The sequence below is a fragment of the Charadrius vociferus genome, unplaced genomic scaffold (genome assembly GCF_000708025.1).
Source record: "Charadrius vociferus isolate BGI_N301 unplaced genomic scaffold, ASM70802v2 scaffold15, whole genome shotgun sequence".
NCBI classification, from domain to species: Eukaryota; Metazoa; Chordata; class Aves; order Charadriiformes; family Charadriidae; genus Charadrius; species Charadrius vociferus.
This window is the reverse complement of record NW_009650064.1, coordinates 11835621-11849991: the sequence shown is the minus strand read 5'-3', so window position 1 is coordinate 11849991 and position 14371 is coordinate 11835621. Positions and strand designations below refer to the sequence as shown.

At 40.6% G+C, this 14371-nt stretch overlaps 1 protein-coding gene across 1 annotated transcript in view; it reads left to right on the top strand.

Moving 5' to 3' along the window:
• CHMP4C (charged multivesicular body protein 4C) overlaps positions 1–14110 on the top strand; it is a 15549-nt gene extending 1439 nt beyond the window's left edge. Inside the window, exons 2-6 of the mRNA XM_009891952.1 lie at positions 3–42; positions 7227–7404; positions 8340–8454; positions 11704–11812; positions 14046–14110. Of these exons, the coding sequence (XP_009890254.1) occupies positions 3–42; positions 7227–7404; positions 8340–8454; positions 11704–11812; positions 14046–14110 (507 nt within the window). The remainder of the gene's footprint in view (positions 1–2; positions 43–7226; positions 7405–8339; positions 8455–11703; positions 11813–14045) is intronic.
• Positions 14111–14371: the final 261 nt, after the last annotated feature.

Genomic DNA, 14371 nt, shown 5'->3' with positions numbered 1-14371 from the left:
AGCTGGCGGCAGCACGGCAGCACGGCACCAAGAACAAGCGAGGTGAGTCCTCGCCGGGCCGAGCGGCGGCAGCTTGGGGTGCTTGGGAGGCGCTGAATCCCGGGGTTCAAACGCCTCTGGGTGCTCTAGGCTCTGTTAAGGAGCGGGGGCTCGCAGGGCCTGTTGCTGGGTCGTTTCTGTCAACTCTGCAGGTATGAGGTGTGTTTCGTGGTTGGGCTGTGGAATCCGAGCAAGTGTCGCCACAGGGTGCACACACCGGGCCACAGTGGTGGCTTTGGGTCTTTGGTATCTCTTAGTGTTTAACGCATCGTGGATTCATTGTGGTGGGTTGGTAACAGGGCGCTTTATTCTTAAGTAATTTAATGTCTGTGATTCCCTGCGCGATACTTCTGTTTGTGCTTTGCAGTACAATTGAAGCAGGTTTCAGCTGGATAAATGGTGCTGCAAACTACTGTTCAACGTGGGTAGGAGATCGCAGCTTGTGTGTTGCTCATTGGTTGTGCAGATAGCAGAGGAGCCGAAGAACGTGAGGATCTCCTGTATATTCATGGATGAATTCACATTATCCTGACTGTGAGGGTTGGAGAATATATGCTGGCAACACAGAAACAAAGTGATTCAACGAGCTGCCTCAAATCACATAGGAAGTACATGATATCACTAAAAAACGGGATGGTAGTTCAGAGCGTTAGTGACTACTAGTCTGGCCTGATGTTAGCAAAGGAGACAATACTAAGGGATAATAAGGTCTGGATCCTGCTTATACTGATGTTGTCATCCCTGGGAAACAAGTGATGGTAGCCAATGTCCTGGGGGATGTACAGGCCTTTGAGAAGCAAGTTAATGACTTCCTAAAGTCACCTGGAGTCCTGTTTGTCTACTCTGGGCTTTATTTTTCTTTAAATAGGTCAAAACAGAAACAAAACGTTTCAAATTAAAGATTTGTGGCATAATGAGAAAGCAGGTCTTTCATCTGCTCTTTTTATTGCTAGATAAACTAAAAACTTAATGCCATGTAACTTAGAACTTGTGACAAGTTGTGTGTTAAGGGTGTTTTGGCTAGCCCTTTAATGTATTTGTAATACTTCAGGATTTAATAATCATTAGTAAAAAGCATTTATTTAGAAAGGATTTAAAAGCATCAGTCAAGACGGGACAGAGTTGAAGGCACAAACAATCGGAGTAAATCCGGTTCAGCGCTGCAACAGAGCCTGCCACTCTGCGGCACCGGAGCTGCCAGGGTTGTCCCAGTCCCAAACTTTCTGCTCCCCTGGCTTCACCTGGAGTGTCTGTCTTGCCCCTTGTGCAGGTACGGGAACCTGTGTGCTTGCGCAGTGAGCTAGTTCAGGAAGGTGATCCAGCTTAAAACTAATTTGCTGTGGGACAAAGCGATCAGATAGCTCCTGGGTCTGGTTCGCTGTGTGATTGCCCGAGTGATGGGGCTGACGCAAGAAAACAGGCCTGTTCCTGTGACTGTAGTAATTCTTGTTTAAATCCAGACACGCTGCTGTGGAACTTCATCCCAAGGCTGGACTTCAGGCTGGCATGGTTGCAGAAATAAGTAATGCTTCCTGCCTCGCTCCTGCCCCCATGCTGCTCCCTTCCTCGCCTTGGCAGAGCTCCCGGAAGGGTGTGTTTCAGAAAGCTGGATGTTGTGAGGTTTTTTTTGGATGGGTTATTTTTTTACCCAGGGTAGGTTGAGCTCCACTTGTCCAGTTGAGTCTGCAGCTCCACAAGTGCTCAGGCACCTGTGAAGGAGGGGGTGGTGCACAGGCAGTAATGAGTACTTGTTGATGGGAGAGGTGGATCTGCTTCTCCTTTAACTTGGCTGGTTGATGCTGGTTCCAGGTGTTTGTCACGCTACGGTCTTGTGCTTCTGGCGTGCAGCATTTGACATATGAAGCTTTTCTGCCAGGTGTTTGTTACCACTGCTATGCTCAGTATGCAGTTCCCCCTGTTTTATCTATGTACTTGTTTGTAGAGTCCTGCTGCAAACTGGGTTGTTGAGTGGATTGTTGTTAAAACTAGCTCATTTTTATCCTGTTGTTTGCTCAGGAATCTACAGTTAAGGACAGTAAAGAGACAGGAGTAGGGTAAGAAGTATAGAGTGGGAATTGTTTCATGCCAAACATGGCTCTAAATCCAAAATGTGATAGTGTAACTACAGTCCGAGGAGAAACAAGAGAAACTAACCTTTCTGTGCTGAAGTGCTTGAATTTAGCAGGCTGGTGAGTGAACTTAAATCCCCAAGAATACCCCTTCATTTGGTATATCAATTGCTTTGCAGTTTAATCGCTGTTGATTTACATATAGCGGTGTATTAGCTGGTATACTGTACTATATAGTTCAGAGGAAATGTGTGTTAACCAGTATCTATTGTAGTGTTATGTAAACATACACACAAATGAAAGAATAAAAGTTTTAATCTTCATTGCCTTGTTAAAATGATTGTTTCAAAGGGACCTTGTAGGTAATTTTTAATGTTGTATTTTCTTAATTGCACCTGTGTAGAAGCCTTTGAAAACTAAAATGTGAGTGTCCAAGACTACAGCAAGATGTATCTAGGTATAGAATAATGCACCAAATTAGCATGATCTCATTTAATTTTTAGGCATGTGAGTCTAAGTCAGTTTTACTGACGCAAGAGAGAGCAGATTCAAGCACCAGCAATTTTTCATGAGTTCAGATGATTCTTGAATGGGTTCATGTGATATTAGTAGGCTTAACTTGATTTAAAAGCTGTAATGCATTAGCTATGCAAATAGATGTGAAGCATCACTTAAATATTTTTGGCTTCTCCTTTATGAAGTGAGTATCTCTGTAGTTCCTGTACCTAATCTGAAATTAGCTGTGCTTTTGGGGTGATACATTTCCAGCATTCCCCATTAATATCTTACTGTAGCTTAGACCACTTGAGGGTTTTTGAAACAGCAATGTGCCTTGGAATTCCTCCTGCAGAGGTTATGTCATGATAAGCAATATTTCTTTTCACAGTTAGCACTGCCTTTTAATCTCTCCCTATTCCAGGTACAAAGTCATGATTTTTTGGGGGTATCTCTTGTTGTACTTTTTGGGGTATCTCAGTTTCAGCTGGTGCACAGCTGCCAACTCCATCTGCAAATTTGCCTTTCGTCTTCAATATTTTGAAGGTCATACTGGAAAATTTAAAGGGCAGAAAGTGATACTGAATATTTGAGAACTCTGTTTAAAAGGAAATGTATTTTCTGAAGTGCGCCTGTGAAAATAATGTAGACGTGAATGAGTGTTGTTTCAGCCTGGAATCTTTCACAGATCTTAAAAAATGGCTAAAGTAAAATAATTAAGTTAAAAGAAGTCATCCAGAATAAGATTAAATCTCAACCATAAAGAGCCACATAGTACTACTGAGGACAAAACCTATATAGAAAGTTGGAATAACACATAGGGTTTTACAAGTAGATGCTGCTAAATATGTTCTGTGGTACGTATGGGCAGGGCTTATGTAGCTGTGTAGCATTCCTTTTCAATGAGTTAGTTGTAACCAGAAGGCTGTTGAAACCAAACAACGATGTAGTAGTTGTGTGTTAACACAGACAGGGCCGTCGTGCCTATGGCAGGGCATATGACAGGTTAGGACCGAGGGTTTCTGGCGGGGAGATATGAGGAAGCCCTTAGTGTGTCTTTGTTCTGTGAGTTACAGCTGTTGTTCTCTGATCTTCATGATCCGGATTCAAGTGTCTTGCCATGAACTGGAATGGTTGTAACGAGTCAAGTGCATTATTGTTCTTGAATTAGCACCTCAGTTGTAACTGTATGTGGCTTCCTCCCCACGAGGTTTTAGGGATTATGAATGCTGATAATGAGGTTACTTAAGGTGGTATAATTTTTATGGCCTCAGCAGAATTTCGTTTGGTTGTCTCTGGTGTACGGGAGATTGTAATCCATCAATTCCTTGCAGGACTGAAATGGAGGTTTGTGAACTGTATCCAAGAATGAGATCCAGTGTTTTCACAGTAGTGTTATATCTTCTGAAGAAACATTCTTTTGCTTCTTTGCCTGTTTCCCCCTGGGAATTTTAAGGATTACTATACAATGCTTTTATTTCTACTTCAGAAGATGAGATCATTGATAATTCCTGTACTGATGGGTGCTGGTGGTGGGCTTGACAGGTAAAGGTGTTGTTATTACTGTACTGTCTCTTTTCGTTATGATCTGTCATGAAACCATGAGGTGCATGCCACAACTCTTCCTATGTCACTACTTTTGTTCTTTCCTTTAGAAAGCTGGATATTCAGTGTGGCCAGGATTACTATTGCCCAGCTGGCCGTTTCTGCTTCCTTAATAAAATATCAGCATAGCAGTGATATTGGAAAAGTGTCCTTCTGTTAATAACAGTAGTTCTTTAATATGCTTACTTAAACTGACATAATAGTCTACTGTTGTTCCAGCCACTTATCTTGAAAAGAAAATAAAAATTCAGATTAGAAGCAGTGGTTCCTAATCTATGAGCTATATCCTGCTTGCTAGACTCAGAAGTAAAGCACAGGAAACGTGCTACAGCCCAGCCAATGTCTAACCACTTCATTATGAAATGCAGGAGTTGAATTGGCTCCTTTGGAGTACAACAGAGACAGTGTATGAGATTGCTTTTTTCCTGGAGAAGTTCTCCACCTCTTCCTGATTGAATTGGTATTAATTACACTTGCTTCCTCAGGCTCTACCCCTGCTTAAGCTCTTCCTCCCTGGGCTGTCTTCCTTTTTTGAAATCTTTGGAATGGGCAACACCCTTTTTCAGTGCCATTCTTGGATCTTCAGTGAAATAAGTTTATGTTCTCTGCTCAATTTCTTTTTTTTTTGATAGATGTGTTCTTCAGTTTGGTTATTGTGATGCAGTAGCATTTTTGTAAAGCATTTCAATGTTCTTGTAAGGGTTGCACACAAATTTTAAAATGCTTGCGTGTGCAGTAGAAAACACTTAAAGTTCATGATAATCGGTAAAACACAGAAAAATAGATTTCAAATAACAAGGAAATTCTCCTATCTTAGCTATAGGAGCTACTATTACAAAACACTGCAATGAAAGGCATTCATTGAATATAAATCAGAAAAATCATATAGTGTTGTGGGAATCATGCTTCGATTGATAAGGAGGGAGTATGAATTGATTTCCTATGAAGAGCTTTGTTCTGTAAGTCACTGGCAAAACTAAAGAGAATTAATAAAGATGATATGTTGCCCTACAATAATTAGGAAAAGCTGTTTATGAATAGGTGAAGTCACACAGAGTCTAGCTGCTTCTGTGGTTTCTTAATGTGGGTGTGGCTTAATTAAATCTTAATACAGGAACCTTCAGGATTTTGAAAACAACTGCTTTGTGTGTAACTGAGGAAATCAATTTTCTGTCTGAGCCGCCAATAATAACAGTACCATTACAGAGTCTCATTTGTGAAAAACACTGACTGGAAGTATTTCCCTGTGGTAGCTACCTACTCCAGCTGAAGCCTTTCTGCATCAGCCAGTTAGTGCTCCTGAGTCCATAGGGCTTCAGAGTCTTCTCTGGCATAGCTGGTGTTATGCTCAGTTTCAGACCATTAAATTTACCTGGAATCTCTGGTTTCCTAACCTAAGAATCCAGGATCAAATTTTGACTCAACTGAAGCTGAGGAAGGCAGTGGCTGGTCTCCTAATGATACTAGTAATAAGCATAAGTAAGTAGGGAAATAACGAATAGCTAAAAAGATTATTTGGCATTAAGTCAAACATGTATTTTGGAATGCCAACAAGAATTTTGCAGTTCTCATATTTGTCATTTGCATGACATCATCTTTTCCAGAATATGCATGATCTGTGGACCATGCCCCAAAACTTGGGAAAATCTGGAATTTGAATACTGTGATTAATTTGTTGTGATTGCAGTTTGCTGTCCTGAAACATTTTTCTGCAGGTGCTAGAAGGCATTGTGTATCTCCACCTGTGTGAATGCTTGTCCTTGCGCAGGTAATGATGAGCAATTTTGACCATGTTGATTCAAGCATTAGTCAACAAAGCACTAAATTTTTTAGTGTATTGTTACACGCCGTACATCTATGCCCCCCTTCTTGGAGGGATGCTAACTTCATTTGAAAAGTTGTGTACCCCTTTGTCAAGGTTCAGTGTTACTGCATGTGGGGAATTATTTGAATAGGACAGCAACAGTAGTGGCTGCTATTGGTTTTTTATGTGTTTGGGGGGCTGCAGTTGCTTGCTGGCTTTGAACAAGATTTCAAAATTAAATGTAAGAGAGACAAGGGAAAGGACGTTGGTATTAATAGCATTGAAAAAACCATTGGTTAACTCAGTCTCTTTTCATTTTGCTTGGGTTTTTTATTGCCTGGCACATGTGTAGTTTGGAAAGGACAGTGGTCAGGAAACACTTGTGGCAAGGTTGTGTGTGTTCCACACCCACAGGCTGAGAGAAAGCCCTTTTCTCATCCTGATTGTCATTTGCATTTATTCTGGTAATGATTTACTCTGGGCAAAGTAAGGTGCTCATCACTTAGCAAATATAAAAGACTAAGCTCAATGATTTACAACAATAATGGGGAGTAGCTGGATTTCACTGTGGCTGTGTCTACAAAGTTTCATATGTTTTCAAGTTTTAAGGTTTAAAGATCATGGTCCTAAGTGATTGTAAGAAACAAATGCAGCTGAAAGCCAGAGAAATGTGAGTCCTCCTCTGGTCTAACCCACCTGCTTGGTTAGGCCATTTGGGCTTTCCATTGCACTTGACAGTTTCTGCTGCTGAGACAAAGTTTAGAAGGCAGCATCGGTGGAGGTGTGGTTATCATGACAGATCTTCTTAGTCTGTCTTCCTTAGTTTTTACTTATATTTTGCAACCACTTCTTTTCTTCTTTTCCCTGTTTCCTCTTTTCTGACTTCTCTCTGATATTTTTCTTTTTCCTCCCCATCTTCCCTGCTTTGCCTGCGTGCACAGGATGGAGTTCAAGATCTCCCGCAGTGGAGGAAGAAGCTGCTCTTCCCTGTGGTGCTAAAAGGAGTTAATCTAAAAGAGGCTTCCCAGCATGTTCATGCAACAGCATGTTGGTGATAAACAGGCTGCTGATCTGGTGTGGGCAAAGTTTGTCTCCCTACTAGTAAGGTAGGAGGGTGAGAATTATAAATTCTGCAGGTCGGCTTGGTGCTGAACTACTTGTCCTTGCATTTTGCTATGAAAATACACTATGCACTTTGCCTCTTCCCATTCCAGCTGCCTTACAAGCACTGAAGAGAAAAAAGAGATATGAGAAACAGTTAAGTCAAATTGATGGGACGCTTTCAACCATCGAGTTCCAGAGAGAGGCATTGGAAAATTCCCACACCAACACAGAAGTGCTCAAGAATATGGGTTATGCTGCACAAGCTATGAAAAAAGTGCATGAAAATATGTAAGTGCTTTCTAATAGCTTTCAAGTTTAGCTTGCTAACCACTTTCAGACTATTTCATCGCTGCAGCCTATTGTATCAAGTCAGTGAGTTTTGACCTAATTTTTGCTTCAGGCATGCTATTGGTGCTGTAGAGTTATATTTGGCAGAAAAATATCTTTTCTTAACAGCAAGTCTAGAAGAATGTCTAACTAACTAGAGAGACCTGTGTGGTACCTGTTTTTTTAAGTCTGTCTTGGCAGTAGAGTCTGGCCTCTGCCCTCAGTTTTTCCAGAAGAAAACGTAGTTGAAGAAACTAAGCTGACTCTTTTCCTCAAAGTCCATAAGCTGGATTGTGTGATTCAAAGTATTAATTAGACCTGAATAAAAGAGAGGGTAATTTTTTTTTGTGTGTGTGTAGTATTTTTGTGTGTCCTATATTGTTTCATGAGGTGTTTTCCTGCCTGAATAAACAGAGTTAAATCAGAAAGGTTGTTTTGGGAGAAGTAAACAGGAACTGAAACAATAATGAAGTTAACAATAAGGGGAAGCTTTTAAATGGGGTGTAGTCCTGGTAAGTTCCCCCCAGCTCTGGTGAAAGCTTAACATGAAAAAAGATCCATCTATAAAGATGCCGACCTCGGGAAGGACATGGGATCCGCCAGGGGAATGTGGCTGTTGGCTGGCAGAGGTATGAGAAGCCCAGAGGGGGAGACACAGGCTGCTACAGTTTGACTTTTGTTATAATCCCAAAGTAGAAGGAACTGGACTGGCTAAAACACACAGAAGCTTGCCAAGAAACATTAAGGTGTAGATGAGGGGAATTATTCCCTGTGAGTTCTGCTCTTTATACAGCCGTGGGCATAAAAAGAAAATAGTCTGTTCAAGTTTTTCTAAGTCTCTTCCATAGGATTTGAATGATACGTCTTTAAAAAATGTTTCCATATTATCTTGCCAGGGACTTGAACAAAATCGATGATTTGATGCAAGATATCACTGAACAGCAAGATGTTGCCCAGGAAATTTCAGATGCTATCTCAAACCGAGCTGGCTTTGGTGATGAGTTTGATGAGGTTAGTACTTCAGTAAAGCCTGTGAGTTTTAGCAGTTAAATGACTCCACAGTTATTTAGTTGTGTGGTGGCTTGTTGCAGTGGTTTGTTTCTCAAAAGGTGTGGATGTGGAATTCCTTGATTCTAGCTTACGCTATCTAGGACATTTTTGTATTTTTAATATATAAATAAAAATATTAATATACATAATCTAATAAATAACATTTTTATATCTGTAAAATAAAAAATATTTTTATTTATATATAAAGTTTAAAAAGGTGATTAGAACTGCACTTCTGTAGTTGTTGCTCTCATTTGTACCGTGCAAGGAGGAGGTCACTAAAATAGGTAATTTGTACTGCTCCAAGTGGATGCTTGAAACATATAATTTTTTGTGCTCCAAATAGGCATCTGTTTGACTAAGTGCATATTCCTATCCCATAAATAGACTGCTGTTTACAATTTTGAATACTTGGACCAGTTTTTTAAGGTCTTTTTTGGTGCTTGGAGATGCAGGTCCTTTCCTTGTTTTCCAGGTTTTCTAGAGACATAGATACATTACATAGAAGTAATTCCTCTTGGAGGCAGTAAGGTTTCTTCCTTGAGCACTTTTCTCCTGAAAGCCCCACAAGGTACTTAGGACCTTCTGAAAATTTGTTGCAGTAGCTTTCATCTAGTGTCCCCGGACTCTTGATTTTTGGACAATATTTAAGCAGGACTTTACTTACTTCTGATCCAACCATGGCTGAGGACTCAATGGTCATGTATATGCACAATTCCTGCAGTCTGTGGAATGTAGAGCTAGGGATCAGGCTCAATATCACAACCAGTTTGCTCTTGGTTTTTATCTGTGTTTTAAAATGACCAAGCACTAAGGATCGTTTTAAGAATGTCCTAAAGAACCAAACAATTCCCTCTTTCCCCAACTAATTTGTTTCTATGTGCCCAAACGGACAACAAAGAAAAATACATATGCTATATCATATTTTCTTGACTGGAGGGAGAGGGGAAGTTTTATTCAACGGTTATAATTTGTTGAAAATAGTAATGATTCTTTGTATTTTGTTCCTATTGTCTGCTTTCCTATTTTTCCATTTTGAATGTAAATAGTCTTTCAAGAAACATTTAATCAATGCTGGCACAAGGAACGGGATTTGGCTTGTATAAACTGGGCTTCAAATAGCTGAAAAACACTGCCATCCCAAACAGCTATATAGTGTTGCTTACTTTTCATCAATGCCTAACTTTTAGGAGTCCAGGCTTTGTAAGCATGTTGTAGATTGACCTCAAAGTTCCTTAGAGATGCTAGTCGAAATTGATGAGCATATTTTCTGTTCTGGGAAAATAAGCCACTGTCACATGGAGCATCATTGTACCAGCACCTGCCTTTGCATAGGAACCTGATACTTACAGCACTTGTCCAGTAATTGGGAAACCTGTTTGCAGGCCACTTCAGCTTAAGAGCACTAGAATCAGTTACTTAGTTGCTGAGTTATGAGGTGATTTATGTGGGAGGGTGATATTAAATTTTTTTTTTAAGGACATTTTGACCACACACTTGGATTTTTTCTCTACATGTGTGGCATGGGTATAAGGAGATCATGGAAGCATGTAATTTCTACTGCTCCAGATAGACGCAAAAACATAAATCTTCTTTCTCCCTGGGTTGACACAGCATATGTCATGAAGAATGCAAAAAAGCTCTATCCTACCTGAGTAGGATGCTCACTGGGAGGTGTGACACTTGCCTAGAGGCCTGTTGCTGATAATCAAATGCAAAATATGCACATTCCGGTGGACAAAGTCTGGAACCTGAGAGTTCATGTGGTGTCTTCTCTCTGCTCTCTTTTTGGCCTAGGTTCAAGAAGAGAAAGGGGATTTGTTATTGCTGTTGCAATATTCCACAGCCTAGTTGTAGAGCGATGCCTGAGTTGTGGCAAACATAAGTTAAATCCATGTCTGAGGATTAGAGGAACTTAAAACTTGGGTCTCCCACTTCGAGAGCAAATGTTCTAGCCATCACCTTATTACATTAAAAGTGTAGGGGTCATGATCACTGTTTCCTTCACCTGTTTTTTTTGTTGTTGTTTGTTTTGTTTTGTTTTTTAAGAGCCTGTTGTGGCTGACACACCTTTCAATTGTTTACTCGTTCAGCAGAGGTTGGTAAGGACTAATTTGGTGTGGGAGAGTGTTAGATGACCATCTAGACATCTTCAGAAATACCTGTTTCCATTGACTTTATAACAACTTTGATACTTTGTTGAGAAGCTTGTATTCACACCACTACCTGAGGGACTTAACATACAGACACATTTACACCTCAGCTAAATACCTAAGTTAGACATGGGGCTCCAGGTCACACATTTCTTTGAGAGATGGAAGGCCTGTGGTGACTATGTAATTATCATTTTAATTTCCACATGGGTGATAAGCAAGGTATAAATGGGTAGGCAAAGCCCATTTCAATACCTAGTAGATATCGCTTTGCTACAGCCACTTTTTCCCCACCCGCTTTTGCCTATTGTTTCTTTTCAAACCATTTTATCAACGTGGCAAAGGTCCATTTCTCTGCAAATACATAATATTTAGCTTCCTTTCTTTGGGAAACTCCAGCCAAGGGATAAGTCTTTGGCTTTTTAAAAAAAGTGTTGTAACCTCATTATTTTTAGTATTATACAAGTGGGTTAGATCATTGGTCCAAATCAGCTTCTGCAGCTAAAAGCCCAAGAGTGTTACCTGCTTCAAGAGTGAATAACAGGACCCAGGAGGACAGCTCTGATTCCAGTGCTGCTTTGAAATCATATATAATCTTGGACTTGTGCGATAGGGCTGAAGCATAATGTTTAATGACAGTCTACCTTATAACCAGTGGAGGTGTTTGCTTTTTAAAATGGGACAAAGTGCACATCAAAATTAAAATGCATTAAAGAGTACAGGTCTAGACCTGGAACAAACCTGAGGAAGGCAGAGGGACCTTCCCCCCCCTCCTGCCCGTTTGCCTTTTTGATGAGTACTACACTGTTTTCTTTCTAACTTTTTTTCCTTTTCCTGTTTCTAACTTCCATTGTCCTTCTTTCGACTTTCAATTAAGGTTTATTGTTATTGCCCACCATTATTAAAATTATACTTGGAATATGCTGGGGTTTGATATTTGTTTTCAGGTCTCATCTTTTTTTTCAGTAGTGCTTTGTTTCATGGTTGTTAAATGTGCCCTTGCCTGAGGTCACTGTCAGGACAATGAATTTGTAAATGATGTTTTCCTTGAATTTAGGATGAGTTGATGGCAGAATTAGAAGAACTGGAGCAAGAAGAATTGAACAAGGGAATGAGAGATGTCAGACTGCCAAGTGTTCCGTCCACATCGCTGCCTTCTCGCCCTGGTAAACTGCTTGCCATTTTATGTTTCTCATGATTAAGGCATGCTGTGAGTTGGAGGAGAGGAAGAGAGAGCTCCAGATATGTATTTAACTGTTTTTTAACTTTTAAAGTATTGTAGGTTCCTTTTCCTATTTTAGTATCTGTTTATCAGAAAAAGAAGAGTGGAATTCTGGTTGGCTGTATGAAAGCATTTAGGATCAAATTCCAAATAGATTTGGGGAGGCAGACTCAGGGAATTTGACCTTGTACATCTAATGCATCTCCTACTGAAATGTAGTGAGATCACTGAGGAATGGGAAGACCTTTTTTTTCTCTTTTTGGCAATTAAATCCTTAGTCTTTTTAAATTAGAGTCTGACCTAGATTCAAAATGTTTGCGTCACAAAGATCCAGCTTTGTAGGGTAGTGGTTTGATATTTGCCACTGGTATTTTAATTAGAAATGAAGGAGGCAGCAGGAAATACAAGTTTTAAAGAAATATTGTCATTCGTTTGCTTTCTTTCTACAGAACAGGCTTATTCCTGGCATTAAGCAGTAGTTTTATTTTTCTGGAGTTCTACCCTGTTAATTTTGAATTAAGCCAGAGTTAGTCAACTCTGAACTATACCTTTTACTGTGTCCCTGTTGTCCTCTATCAGATGAAAGACTTGCTGTGTACCAATGCTAGTAAAAGAGTATAAATATTTGGTGGCAAGGGCAGCACATATGTGGCACAGGTTGTTCATGGCGCATTCTGCTGCAGAACGGGTTACCCAGAACCAGCTCAGCTCAGAGTCTTATGTGTGTTTTGGCAGATGGCACTTAAAACCCTGAGAAGCAGTTTAAAATGTTGAAACTGGGATTGTGGCCTCATCTACTTAAGTCAATTGCAGAACAGCTGTAAAAAAATGGATTTGGGAAAACCCTGTGCAAACTTCAGTCTGCATTTATGGCTTGTTCATAACTCCTCTTCCACATCCAGCTGTGCCAGTTGACATTTGTATTAAACCCAGGCCATCTCCATGTGCTTCTCACCATCTTAACTTGCTACTTCATCTGTCTGTGTGGCTGCTTCAGGAAAAAGCAGCTGGTTACATTTATACAGTTTAAGGCCTGCAAAACTGGCTTATCTTTTACAAAACTCCATGCTTATGATTACACAGCAATGGCAAAATAAGAACAACAGTTACTGGTTCTATAATGCTTCTAATTGGAGATACATGTTACCCTCCTAATTTTGGAGATGAGGAAACTGAGGTGGAGCAAAGCATAGTGACCTTCCCCAGTCGCACAATGAGCCAGTGGCACTTGCCTCTAGAGTAGGGACTGGACCCCTGGTCTCCCATGTCCTTCTCCCAGCTTTAGTCCCCAAAGGTGGTAGCTGCAGCCCCTCTCAAGGTGGTGGCTCCCAGCAGTACGGCTACCACAGGCGGGAACCAACTTACAGTTAACTGTAAATGTGCACACAAGGGTATTGCACCCACTAACAGTGTTCCACGGATGTTTGAAGGAATGCAAGTCCTGACACGTAGAGCCTATGGCTGGAGACAGCCTGAGGTTGAACCTGGGCTATAGGGCATGCAGTTTGTAGGTCAGTGAATGAAGACTATTTGGGTGAGGTTTTAGCTCAGAGAATGTGAAAGATGTGTGATTGGGTAAAAAAAAAAAAAGAGAGAGAAGGTGTGTTTCGGACCTGGTACAGTGCTGGGAATGGCTGTTGCTGTGACCACAGCAGTTAACTGATGTCATATGAGGAAAGATAAGTTCAGGAATTTCTTTCTCCCTTTTAATAAATGACACCTCTCATTAAAATGGGGTGAGTCTATTTGGAGACTGGACCTGCACATGCAGAACCCGTCAGAGCTATTTGGAAAGGTAGCAGGATGCATAGCTGGCCGGGGTAGGTCACTTGTGCCTGCTCAAGTGGCAGTGAGAGAACTTGCAGCATTCTGGTGCACGCTTGCTCTCTGTGACAGCTTTTAGAGGTTAAATGTATTTTCTGTGGTAGTCTTTCAGTAGGATTTACATCAGACCTATATTGTTAACCTCAGGGTTATATGTGAGGTAATGGTGGGGCACAATAGTCACATCTCTCATCAGCTTAATTACTGCATTACCTATGTTTAGCTAGCTACTCAGTAGATTGATCTCAAATCTTCAGACTGAAAAGCACTATGCAAGTCCTCCTGCTAACAAATAAAATGGTTCTGACTGGTACATTAGTTGATGGCTGTTGTTAATCTCTCTTTCTCTGCAGCATCGACCAGGAAGAGAGCAGAGGATGAAGACGAAATGAAGAGGCTGGCTGCCTGGGCTTCATAAGAGCATGGTCTTTTTATAGCACTGAACGTTAGAGCTGTAATGCTGTTTTATAACCATACTGATTTAGTGTGGTTGCATCTCATACAGGCTGGGTTGTTTTATTTTTATGGCAAATCTTGGTAAGAATAGTGTTACTGCCATATTACAAAACTAGTTTAAAAACAAACAAAAAAAAATGCAATAGATGCCAAAACCTCCAAGCATCAGGTTTGGTGGTTCAAAAACCAAACCTTCAACCTTGGCCAGAGATTTCTTTTGTTA